At 50.8% G+C, this 12,054-nt stretch overlaps 1 protein-coding gene across 2 annotated transcripts; it reads left to right on the top strand.

Moving 5' to 3' along the window:
* The first annotated feature begins 930 nt into the window (after positions 1-930).
* On the top strand, positions 931-10,179 carry Acbd4 (acyl-CoA binding domain containing 4). Of its 2 annotated transcripts, none has more exons than XM_051177732.1 (10): positions 931-1,031; positions 1,117-1,252; positions 1,405-1,522; positions 1,759-1,879; positions 1,951-2,035; positions 2,297-2,417; positions 2,630-2,719; positions 3,054-3,281; positions 3,902-4,041; positions 9,517-10,179. In XM_051177732.1, exons 3-10 carry the CDS (start codon positions 1,441-1,443, stop codon positions 9,634-9,636), a joined length of 987 nt encoding a protein of 328 aa, XP_051033689.1. In that variant the 5' UTR covers positions 931-1,031; positions 1,117-1,252; positions 1,405-1,440; the 3' UTR covers positions 9,637-10,179. The 2 variants fall into 2 exon arrangements, with proteins under 2 accessions (XP_051033689.1, XP_051033697.1); XM_051177740.1 differs by having other exon boundaries at positions 932-1,031; positions 3,162-3,281.
* Positions 10,180-12,054: the final 1,875 nt, after the last annotated feature.

The following is a 12,054-nucleotide window of genomic DNA, read 5'->3' as shown; positions in this document are numbered from 1 at the left end:
GGAGGCTGGGGCAGTGACGTCATGGATTAACCACCGGGCCCCGACTCAGTAGCCACCCCTTAGAGGTGGACTTCTCGAAGCTAACTGATATGAAGACTGAGATGCGACCCAGAAACTGGCTCTGGGGTTCAAAGCTTAAGAGGCTTGGTATACCACACAGATAGATACCCCATCCTTGGTATCTGCACCGCACTCTGAGAAGGTGTTGGTGACGTCATCCCATAGAAAAGCCCCTTTTATGGGTGTCAGTGTAGTGTCAGTTGTACACTTGTGAATGCAAAGGTTGGGATGTCCACATGGCTCTCAAGCACAAGCTTTGGGTAGGGGCAGGCAGCTGGCGCTTGGCAGCGGCAGACAGCCAGCCAGGTGTTTCTCGGGTCCTAGAATCGCTATCTACTGGCCTCCCTCTATTATGTTCCCATATATCCAAGTACCAACAATTCTGTGTGCTAGGTTGAGTCCCCACCATCTCTGCGATCTTGAATTTTCTTACTAATTATCAAAACTTCGCTTCTGCTTTTGAGCGTTGTTTCCTTCAAGGAATGTTCTTTTTCGTTATTTTTCTGATTTACTCTTACTTTTTTCAAAACTCAGCTCCAGTTCTGGGGAACGCTGCGCTATTGCCAGCGTAGACGAGTTCCAAGAGCTGAGTCTCTGATAGGCGGGGCCAGCATCAGCCGACCAACTTCCCGTGAGTTTCCACCAGGGGGCGCGAGGACGCTGCGGCCTTTCGGTGTGTCCACCGGGAGGCGCTGCAGCCCGCCTCTGGCTGTCGGGCAGTGCGGCGTGCGACCCATAAATTAGCCCCGCCTAAATGGGAAAGGCAGGGCAAAATATTTGCATAATCTTGAAAGAGCCTTTCTGACTGGCCAGAGTATAGAAGCCGAATGTGAAACGGTGCCTCTCATTGGCTTAGTTTTCTCGCTGTGCGTCCTGCCCTATTCCTGCCCCTCTGCACCCAAAGGTCAATCGGAAACAACTGGTTAGTGGTGAGAAGAGGACCCCGGTGTCCCGGCAGTGGGCGCCCAAAGGTGAGTGAGGCGCTGGGGCGCGGAGAACCGGGGTGGCTGTTCATCCCACCCCGACTCCTCCTCGCTCTCTGATTCGCTCGTTCAGGAATTGGAAATGGGCAACCTAGAGAGGTGCATCTGGGGACATCTATGGCTCTGAGACCCTTGCCACCTGCCTCTCCTCCCACCCATGGCCACGCTGGTAGTCCTCGCCACTCTGGTTCCATTGACGCTGTCTTGAGGTAGGAGAAGGACCCTCCTCAGCTCAACTTCTGGCCTCCTGGAGTAGCGCTCAGGTCTTGGGACATAGTTTGCTTCTCTGGGAACTGGACCAGTGGCTTAGGGTGCCACCGTGGACCACGAGGCCTGGTAACACCGACACTCGCTCCTGCAGAGTAGCTCCAAAGTAGGGTCCCAAGCTTGGAGCAGCATGGGCACCGAGAAGGAAGAGCCCGACTGCCAGAAACAGTTCCAGGCAGCCGTCAGCGTCATTCAGAACCTGCCTAAGAATGGTGAGGCTGTAGGGATTGGCATTTGGGGTTCCGACACAAATGGAACTGGGCCTGAACCCTGCAATGTTTACAGACAGACAAGTTCCTCCCTAGCCTGTGGTGGGGTTCCCCTCCACTTCCTGTTCTAGCTGTCAGGGGTGGGATCTGTGGCCACCTCTGCCCTCCCAAGGTGCAGCCTTCAACCTCTTGGAACTGGGATTGATGAGGTGCCCTCTACTCCCCAATCCTCTGCTCAGGCTCTTACCGCCCCTCCTATGAAGAGATGCTGAGATTCTACAGCTACTACAAGCAGGCTACCATGGGGCCCTGCCTGGTTCCCCGACCTGGGTTCTGGGACCCCATTGGACGTTACAAGTGGTGAGCTCCCCTCCCAAAGGGTAAAAATGCCTCAGCTGTCACCCAGCTTCTCACAGCCCTCTGCCTCCTAGGGATGCTTGGAACAGCCTGGGCAAGATGAGCAGAAGGGAAGCCATGTCTGCCTACATCTCTGAGATGAAGCTGGTGGCACAGAAGGTAGCGAGGGCTGTGGTGCTCGGTCCCTAAGGGTGGCTTGCCACTCACTCTTCCAGGGGTGTGTCTCATGATTCCTGTCCATTGATAGCCTTTTGGAAATCACCTTTCTGTTGCCCATCCTCCCCATCCTGTCTGATCCTGACTGATACAAGGTGGAGGTTCGTGAAAAGGAATTAGCAAAGGGAGAGGCTGGGCACCAAAGGGAACTGGGGGTAGGAATGGGAGGGGCCAGCCTGTCCCATTAGAACCCTTCCTGTACAGGTGATTGACACAGTGCCCCTGGGCGAGGTGGCAGAGGACATGTTTGGTTATTTCGAGCCCCTATACCAAGTGATCCCTGACATGCCGAGGCCCCCAGACACCTTCCTGAGAAGGGTCACAGGTCAGTTCTCCAGGATGGGAGCCCTGGTGGGTGGCTGCCGTGGGGCAGTGGGAGCAAAGGGCCACAGGTGTGCTATCTGTAAGGGCCTCAGTCAGTGCCGCTGTTGGGCTAGTTATCAGCTAGTATGCATGACTAATGGGGACAAGGGACTTGATCTCACTGGAAGATGCCAGCCTCTTCCCTGCCCCCTCTTTGAGGCTGTGTCTTGACAGGTTGGAAAGAGCCAGTGCTGCATAGAGACAGTGATCAGATTACTCCAGAGCCTTCCTGCCTCCCCAAGGAGCCAGCCCCTCCAAATCCAGGTTAGTGGTTGGGCAGGAGAGATACAGAGCCACACCTACACTACACTGGGAAGGAGCACCTTCAGGAGAGGTGAAGCTAGACACCACGCTGTCCCCTTTATATTACATGTCCAGGGACTCTAAGACTTCCTGTGCTCTCAGAGGCCAAGGGAGAGGCTTTGAGGCTGGTTTCAGGGTCTCATGTCTTGGGCCTATCGTGCCTGCTATGGCAAGGACTCTAGGTCCTTAAGGAAGGGCTTGGTACTCAGCTGCCCACTCTCCCCTCCCTCCAGAGCAGGCCCCCAAACTCCAGTACAGCTACCTTTAACAAGAGCCTCTCCTCTTCCCTCTCCAGAGTCCCGGCCACCCAGGGACTTGGACCTGGAGGTTTTCTGTGACTCCCTGGAACAGCTAGAACCAGAGTCGGTAACACCTTCCCTCTTGTCCCCTGTTCCCGTGTCAGAACTGCCCCACCTCCATCCTGGGACCTGGGACTCATCTCAGCAGGTTTGGGCAGAGCAGAGGGGGACACCTGACACAGAGCTGGACACCAAAAGCAGCCCTGAGTCCCCTAGTGAGAAAGGTGAGCTCTCCACCCTGCCCATGGTCTGGTACCCCAAACCTTCCCTGGGTTGTCCTCTTAGGGCAAAGGTGAAACTTCAGTGCCACTACTGGGGAGCAGCCTGGGAGGGCTCCCCAACAGCCAGATGCCTGCCTAGAAGATCAGATTTCCTGTCCTAGGTCTTCCTGAGGTTGGTGGCCTCAGAACCCTCGGCAAAGACACAAGTGCCTGGCATTGGGAAGTTGTCCTCTTTCTGCCTCCCAATTTGAATTATCAGAGGAAGACACTGAGTTCTGTCTGCCTTACCCTCATGTAGAACTTCCTGTGTGCTAAATCGCCAAAGGGATACTTTCATAAATTGTTGTTTATCCCCCTGAGCAGACCAGGTTCAAGAGGAAGAGGACATCTTCCCCTAATTTCCAGGAGCTAAACCAAGGCTCGGAGAAGTGAATGGTTTGCCCAGAGTCACATAGCTAACCAGTGGCAGTGCTAAGTCAGCCCAGTGCCAGCAGTCCTGAGAAAGGACCATGTAAAGGCCACACTGGGGACAGGGATCAAGCACCCTTCCTCTTCTCTGGACCTGCCCCAGCTTGTGCAGGTTGTCTCCTGAGTTCCCTTCCCTGTGCCTCTATGCTCCACAGAGGGCTTGGAAGGCAGTCTGACGGGGCCCCAGGAATTAGACAGATGGCTGGTGGGAACAGTCCGGGCCATGCAGGAAAGCATGAGGAATGTCCAAAGGAGACTGCAGATCCTGGAGAACAAGATCCAGCCATGTAAGCAGGTGAGCATCTCCGTCCTTCACTAAAAGATTGGGCAAGGGTGCCTCAGGACGCCACCCTGGATTCCTCATCCAGGTGTTTTGGGTTTTGGCATTATGACTCCACCTGTCCACTGCTCTGTGCAGAGAGTGGTACAGCTGCTATTCTAGCCAGGGCAGCTAGCCCGTGGGAGTATTTTCCACTCTAGGGGGAGGGTGGGAAGAGCCTACTAGGAAAAGGGGGCCCTTCACTGCTCTGCCCCAAAAAACCCAAGCAGGGAGTCACTCCCAAGGGCCACCAAGTGTCTGCTTTTTGCACTGGGAATGGGGTCACGGTGGGCCCTCAGTCAGCACCCCTGTTCCTAGATTTAGGGTTTGGGTTCCACTTTGCACCTCTCTTCTCCCTGCCCCCCATCTCATGCAGAACAGTTCGTTCACACTAGTTGCACCCTAGTCTAAATACCCTTCTGTTGTTTTGATTTGTCTTGTTTAAGGCAAGGACTCAGCCTAAACCTAGGCTGGTCAGGGACTCACTTTGTAGCCAGGGCTGCTCCTCTGGTAATCTGCCTACTCAGCCTTGGGAGCGCTGGGATTACAGACATGAGCCCCTCTGGCTGCCCAAGTGGTTTTTTGTATTTTTTCTTTCTGGCTTCTTGAGATGGGATTTCTCTGTGTAGCCCTAGCTGTTCTGGAACTAACCCTGTAGACCAGGCTGGCCTCGAACTCACAGAGATCCACCTACCTCAGCCTCCCAAGTGCTGGGATTAAAGGTGTGCACCAGTATGCCTGGCTTTTTTTTTTTTTTTTTTTTTTGAAACAGCCTCCACCACTGCCCAGCCCAAGTGTTTTTCAATTTAGACCAGTTCTTTGCCTCTCTGCTGACTTACTGATATTCTCTCCCTCTCCCCCTCTTTTTCTCCCCCACCCCATCCTCAATCACCATGTGGCCTGCTGGCTTGGCTTTTGCCTGTATTGTGTGTGGCATGATCTTGCTGTGTATCCCAAAAGCTTAGAATTTACAGTCCTCCAGCCTCAGACTCCCGAGTGTGACTTTATTTACCTTTTGCAGAAGAGGAAATTAATGCCTGAGAATTTAGTTTACCTGAGGGCACACAACATGGGAGACATTCACTGAACTGCATTTGACAGTAGTACCTAGTACCTAGCAGTATCCTCCAATGGGCTCTGTTGTTAATGTCGACTGACGAAGCACAGGGTGGTCCCAAGTCTCCTGGTACCCACCCTAGTGAAAGAGTGTTTAAAACAGGATTGGGACTAGTTTGGAGACCTTGGGTGTGACCCCTAGCCTACTGTGTGGTGAATCTGAGCCCTGGTGACAAGGATTTCAACACTGTCTCCCCTCCCCCACAGCATTTTCCCCGTTTTACCTTTCACCTACTTGAAATTGGAAGGATTCCCCCCAAGCCATTCCCTGCCCCCGCCTGTTAGAGACTTTGAAGCAAGGACTCTACCACTGTGCCACATCATCAGCCCATTTTTAATATGAGACAAGATCTTACTTAGTTGCCCATTTGAAATTATAATCTGTTTTATAGATTATAAAATATCTGGGGTTGAGCTGGGGAGACAGCTTAGCTATGGGGCATTTACCTAGCAGCCATGGGGCTCTGTGCTCAATCTAGCCCAAGAGGGGGAAAAAAGAAATTTAAGCCTAACATTTGATGAGTAACTGAAATCACAGACCTGTGTCATCAGGCCTGGCAAAAATGAGGGTCGGGGTGGTGTGCGCATGTGTTTTCGTGTATGTGCTTGTGTATCTGCGCTCTCAAGTGTGCGTGTGCGTGTGTTTACCTGTACATGCATGCCATGGAGCACATGAGGAGGTCAAAGGACAATTGCAACGCTCCTTCTGCCATGCTAGTCCTGGAGATCAAACTAGGGTCACCAGGCATGGCTGCAAGCATTGTTTCTTGCTGACCCCATCTCACTGATCCTAAGCATTTTTGTTTTGCTTTGTTTTATTTGAGACAGGCTTTCTCTATGTAACCCTGGCCGTCCTGGAACTCACACTGTAGATCAGGCTGGCCTTGAAATCACAGAGATCCACCCACCTCTGCCTCCCTAGTGCTGGGAATAAAGGCGTGTGCCACCACTGCCCAGCTTGATGCTTAAGCATTTTAAGTAGATTGTTTCAGCATACCTCCAATCCTACCACCATGAGGCAAAGTCAGGAAGATCCATGAAATCTGAGGCTCACCTAAGCTACAGAGTGCCACACCAGCCAAAAAGCAAAAAGAATTATATTGTAAGCATCATAAAATTCTGCTCTGAATATATTTTATTACAATTCTTTAATTGGATATCACCAGATATCCAATCCAAGTTGAGATTTTCCTAGTTGGCTTGAGACTCTCGTTTCCAGCTGCTGTTGTCCAGTTGAGGATCACACTGTCATCATCGTTATTATTGCTGTTGGCTGTGCAGACAGGCAGGTGTCAAACCCAGGGCATTCACCTCAGCATCTAAGCTGCATCCCTCAGCCTAAACTAGTCCTGGCATAGGGGTGTGTAGAATGTCCCACTTTGGGGGTCTAATCATGTCTAAGTTCCTTGTACATTGTATTTCCTGTGAAGTGGGTGCAAGAGACAAAGACTGGTTTAGTATCCAGCTAAACCTTCCATCAGAGACTAGATTAGGTAGCTTACTTACACTTGTTTTTTGTTGACTACTTTTGTTGACTTCTTTTAATGTGTATGAGTGTTTTGCCTGCATGTATGTATGTGTACCACATGAGTGCCTGGCATCCTCATAATTCATAAGAGGGTGATGGATCCCCTGAAACTGAAATCAAAGGCAGTTGTGAGCTGCCATTGAGTGGCAGGTACAATGCAAGAGCAGCCAGTGCTAACTACTGTGTCATCTAGCTAGCTAGCCCTGGGGGGGGGGGGGGTTGTGTGTGTTTTGTTCTTTAGTTCTGTTAGTGAAGGCTGGAACTCACTACCTACGTAGACCAGGCTGGTCTTGAACTCACCGAGATGTGCCTGCCTCTGTCTCCTTCCCTCTGCTACCCAGTGTAGTTTACATTTGTAATCCTATCACTTGGAAGGCTGAGAAAGGAGGGTTGCTGTGAGTTCCAGGCCAGCCTGAGCAATAAAGTAAGACTTTATCTCAATAAATTAAAACACAGAAATTTGGGGGCTAGAAAGTTGAATCAGCTGTTAAGAGTGCTTCCTCTTCGTCCAGGGGCCCCAAGTTTCTTCCTTACACCCACGTCACACTGCTCTGAAATGCCTGGAACTTCAGCTCCAGGGATTCAGACCTTGATGCACGTGCGAATGCTGTCTCAAAGCCACGCCTTCCCCACTATCCCAGACGGTTCCATCCATGGTTGCCAGCAACTCCTTGTGCACACACGCACGCACAAATAAATGTTTTACAAACAACAAACCATTTCAGAGTGATGTGCCCCTCACATCAGAGGACACTCAGAGGACAAGCGGTATCTGGCCCTCTACCACTAGTGAGTCTAGCATGTTTTGCTGGCCTGGATGCAAGGGTGACACTCTGCTCCAACTCCATGATACCAAGTTTTTTGTTTTCCTCTTAAAGCTGTGGAATATTCAGTTCATCAACTATTTGCCAGACTGTGTTTGACAACTGATCATCTCTGCCTCGATAGCAATTTATTTAATACTTGCAAAAAATCTGTTAATTTTCAATTCTCTTATTCCTCCAATAGGTTAGCATTTTGTTTTCTGTAGGGTTTTCCTGAAACAAAGTTGTCCACTGAAAAAGCAGGGTTTCTTTTTCTTCTTTTATGCAGGTCCCTGTTCTTCCTCCTTTCTTTTCTCTTTCTTTTTTCTTTCTTTCTTTCTTTCTTTCTTTTCTTTTTTCCTTTTCTTTTTTTCCCTTGTGATAGGACCCTGATGTGTAGGCCAGGCTAGCCTTGGGATTCCCCTATGATCTTCCTGCCTTGACCTCCTGAGTGCTGGGATTACAGGCAAGGGCCACCATGCCCATCTTCTTTATCTCTTGTTTTTTACAGTGCTGGGTGGAATGCAGGGCCTTGCACATGCTAGGAAGTGCTGCCCCATGGAGCTGCTTCCCTAACCCATGTCTAGTTAATTATTTGTTAACATTAATTTTGTGTCTAGTTTGCTTGCATGTATGTGTATCATGTATGTGCCTTGTGCCCAAGGAGTTCAGAAGAGAGTGTCAGATCCCTTGGAACTGGAGTTATGGATGGCTGCGAGTCATCATGTGAATTCTGAGAATTAAACTTTGCCCCTCTACAGAGCAACAAGTGCTCTTAACCACTGAGCCATCTCTCCAGACCCTAATTAATATTTAAAGTAAGGACTTGACTGGCAAGCCTCCTCAGTGGTACAGCTTCTAGTGTTCTAACTGTCACAGACAACTAAATTGTAAAAACTCATGATTTTAATCATCTGTAATCATTCTTTTGTGTTTTTGTTTTTTTTGCAATTCTGTGAATTGAACCCAGACCCTCACATGCTAGGCAGGTACCCTTCCATAGAGCTCTATATCCAGCTCTCTCCCCCTCTCTCTCCCTTGTTTATTTTGTGCACATGCGTCTTTTGCCTGAACATATGTCTGCACCAGTCTGCAGTGCTGCCCTTAAGAGGTTGTAGGACCCGGCAGTGGATCCACTGTGTACTGCTCTGTGTGTGTGTGTGTGTGTGTGTGTGTGTGTGTGTCAGGGGACGGCTTTGTGGAGTTGGCTCTCCTACCTTTTTGTAAGCTCTGGGGATTGAACTCGGGCAGACAGGCTTGTATGTCAGGTCACTGAACTATCCTATTAGTGCCCCTACCTCTTTTTTTTTTTTTTTTTTTTTTTTTTTTTTTTGAGACAAGGTTTCTCTATGTAGCTTTGGAGCCTGGCCACCTGGCCTGGAACTAGTTCTTGCTGTCCAGCCTGGTCTCAAACTCACAGAGATCCATCTGCTTCTGCCTTCTGAGTACTGGGATGAAAAGCATGCGCCACCACCGCCCGGTTTTGTTTGTTTTGTTTTTTTTAACTAGATTGTCAACTTTGGAAATCCTTTCAAGTCACATCTTTTTCTTGGGCCCTAGTTCATCTTTAGGGGTTCTCTAGCTTTTTAGTACGAGATGTCTTACACTGCCTCACCTTCCCTGTGCCGACCCTAGGATCGGCTACTCCTCCCAGGAATCCTAGCTCCTTCTAGAATAGACGTTTAGAAACTAACATCTGAGTCCTCGTTTGAAATGTGTGGTATATCCTTTACAGTACAGTCCTTCAGTCCTACTAGCCAGGTCCTTCTTTTGCGGCCTGCAGGAGCCGGTTTGGAAGCCAGTCTCTCCTGTCACCTGGGATTGGATCCATGTGTGTGGGGTAGAGGGGGGATGGGGTGGGGTGTGTGTACACTTCAGGCTCGTGGAGCAGACGTAGGACCTTCCCAATCTCAAGGAGGCCAGGCCAAATGAGTCTGGAAGTAAGCTACTGGGAGGGCTGTACTGAACCTGAGCTGGCTTCTGACTCCTTCTTCTTGGATGCAGAGGCCACCCAGGACTCGGCCTTGGCCCCTAGGGCTCTCGACTCCCGCGTTGCTCTTCTTTATCCTGTGGCCATTCGTTGTCCAGTGGCTCTTTCGACAGTTTCGGACCCAGAAGAGGTGACTCGAGGAAGTGGTCTCTCTAGCAACTGAAGGCTGTGACGAGTCCCTGCACGTCCTGCTGTGTCCTGAGCCTCCCTAGGTTTAGGGAAACAGCATTAGAAATGTCCCTCCAATGCTCCTTCACCCTGGCACTCCCTCCTTTAGTGGGGGCCCCATAAGACCCCACCCTTTAATGCAGTTCGTACCGACGCCCTGGGTCCCTAGGCTGTCGGGTTGGGTGCTGTTAAAGTGCACATCCTAGCTTTGGGGTTGGCGGTGAGCACCCTCTGACCCCACCCTCTGGGTCACCTGACTTTGCTCCTGCCGAGTAGGCTCCCTGCCGAGGCTCAGCTCTTGGGCAAGTTGGGACTTGGACCTGGCCTGAAGACTGATTGGTTAGAAGGTTACAGGAAAGGCCGGAGCCGGAGGAGCAGGGAGGAATGGGAGGAGTGTGCAAGCTGGGGGCTGGGACGCCCCGTACACACGCACAAGTACACACCACGCTCAGGACTTAACTGAAGATTCACATGCAATTGAATGCTTCATTAAACAAAAGAAAACCTCAGTCTGCCGTCTGGGTGCCCACGGAAAGAGCGGGAAACGGGAGGGTCGCGCAAGCCCCAAGTCCTAGCCTACTCCCTCCCCAAGTGCCCTGCTGAAGCTAGGGCTTCCTTATAAGGAATATCATCCCTCATCCCTAGAGGAACCAGGAGAAAACAGACCTCACACTGGGGTCAGGGAGCACGGGGGGGGGGGGGGGGGCCCACACACTGCTTCGAGGCTCGGAGTTCTTACCGGGAGCCGGGCGTTGGTTGGCCCCACCCCAAAGGGAGGGACGCTGGCCCAATTCAGCATACTGCACTAAAGACCAGGGTACCTAGCACTGGGCTCGAAATGATACTACCTCTTCCCTAGCCCTTAAGTCTTGGTCGTTACTCCCTCTCATGACCTCCGTTCTTCCAGAGAACTTTCTAGAAGAACTGGACCCATCCACGGGGAGCCTCTATCCTGAGGGGTTGGGGCAGGTCCTCTATTGCCTGGCCCCCCAGTTATGGTGGACCTAGGTCCACACGGGCCTCTTTGGCTGCTTGGCCTTGGAACTTTTGGCCACTGCCTAAGTGGCCTTGGCCTCTGATCCCGGATATTCTGTGTCTATCTGGCTGCAGCCACTAGCCTGTATTCAGCTTTAAACTGACCACTCCAGCACCTCTTGCGCTCAGAGCCCATGAGGACTAGTTAGTCCCAGGTTCTTCCTTGCTCTTAGGGAAAGGCAATGGTACTGGAGAGTTCCACTGTGGGTCTGACCATTTCCCCAGGCTGGGCTGTCCTTAGGTCTCATGGAAAATACAGTTACTCTTTGGGGCTATGCAGCAGGAGGGTAACCCCAAGGATAAACACCACACACAGATACTGCAGGATACAGTGCAGGGTCACAAGCAAGAGGGCTGCAAATAACCTGTGCTAAAGGCAGACATCAGCTGGGCCGTGGGAGCCCATCAAATTAGGGCCAGGATGCAGAGGCAGGAAAGTAGAAGTCAGCTTCACAACTCACATGCTGGCTCTGCAAACTGGGACTACGAGATTAACTATTCTGAGTCTGGATCGACCTGTTTGTGAACTAGGAATAGCCTCTTCATCCTAAGGCAGTTGAGAGGTTTAACAACAACTGGAGAGTGGGAAATGCTTGGCAAAGGCTAGATGTTCTGGAATTCTACAGCCTGATGAACATGTCTCTCCCATTATGGAGGAGACCCCATGACCACCCCCACACTCCTTAGCCCTGTCTAATAAATTTAGTCTAGGTTCAGCTTTGGCTTCTACATCACTGACTTTGAGTACCCAAATCCTAAAGCCTCAAGTTTGGAAGTTTTGACTCTCCCAATCAAGTTGTCTGCAAAGATCTTATTTCCTCTTAAAAAACTTTTGCTGTTTTGTTTGTTTAGACAGGGCTTCACTTGTATAACCCTGACTGTCCTGGAACCCACTCTGTAGACCAGGTTATCCTTGAATTCACAGAGATCCATCTGCCTCTACCTCCTAAGTGCTGAGACCAAAGGCCTGCACCACCACTATCAAGCTCCTCTTAATATCTTGCCAGGCAGTGGTGGTGCAGGCCTTTAAGCCTAGCACTTGGGAGGTAAAGGCAGGATTTCTGTGAGTTTGAGGCCAGCCCAGTCTATACAGTGAGTTCCAGGACAGGCTCTAAAGCGACAGAGAAACCCTGTCCTGAAAAAAACAACAAAAAAACTTGATACACTTTATTCATATGAGTGCTTTCTTTGCATGTGTGTCCCTGTGCCACATAAGCCTGGTGCTGGTGGAGTTCAGAAGAGAGTACCAGATCCCTTGGAGCTGGACTTACAGTTGTGAACTGCCATGTGGGTGTTGGGAACTGAGCCTCTGCAGTTCCTCTGCAAAAACAAGTGCTCTTAACTCCTGA

The sequence above is a fragment of the Phodopus roborovskii genome, unplaced genomic scaffold, assembly GCF_943737965.1.
Source record: "Phodopus roborovskii unplaced genomic scaffold, PHOROB, whole genome shotgun sequence".
Taxonomy (NCBI): Eukaryota; Metazoa; Chordata; class Mammalia; order Rodentia; family Cricetidae; genus Phodopus; species Phodopus roborovskii.
The sequence above is the reverse complement of the archived record's forward strand: the minus strand, read 5'-3'. Positions and strand labels throughout refer to the sequence as shown.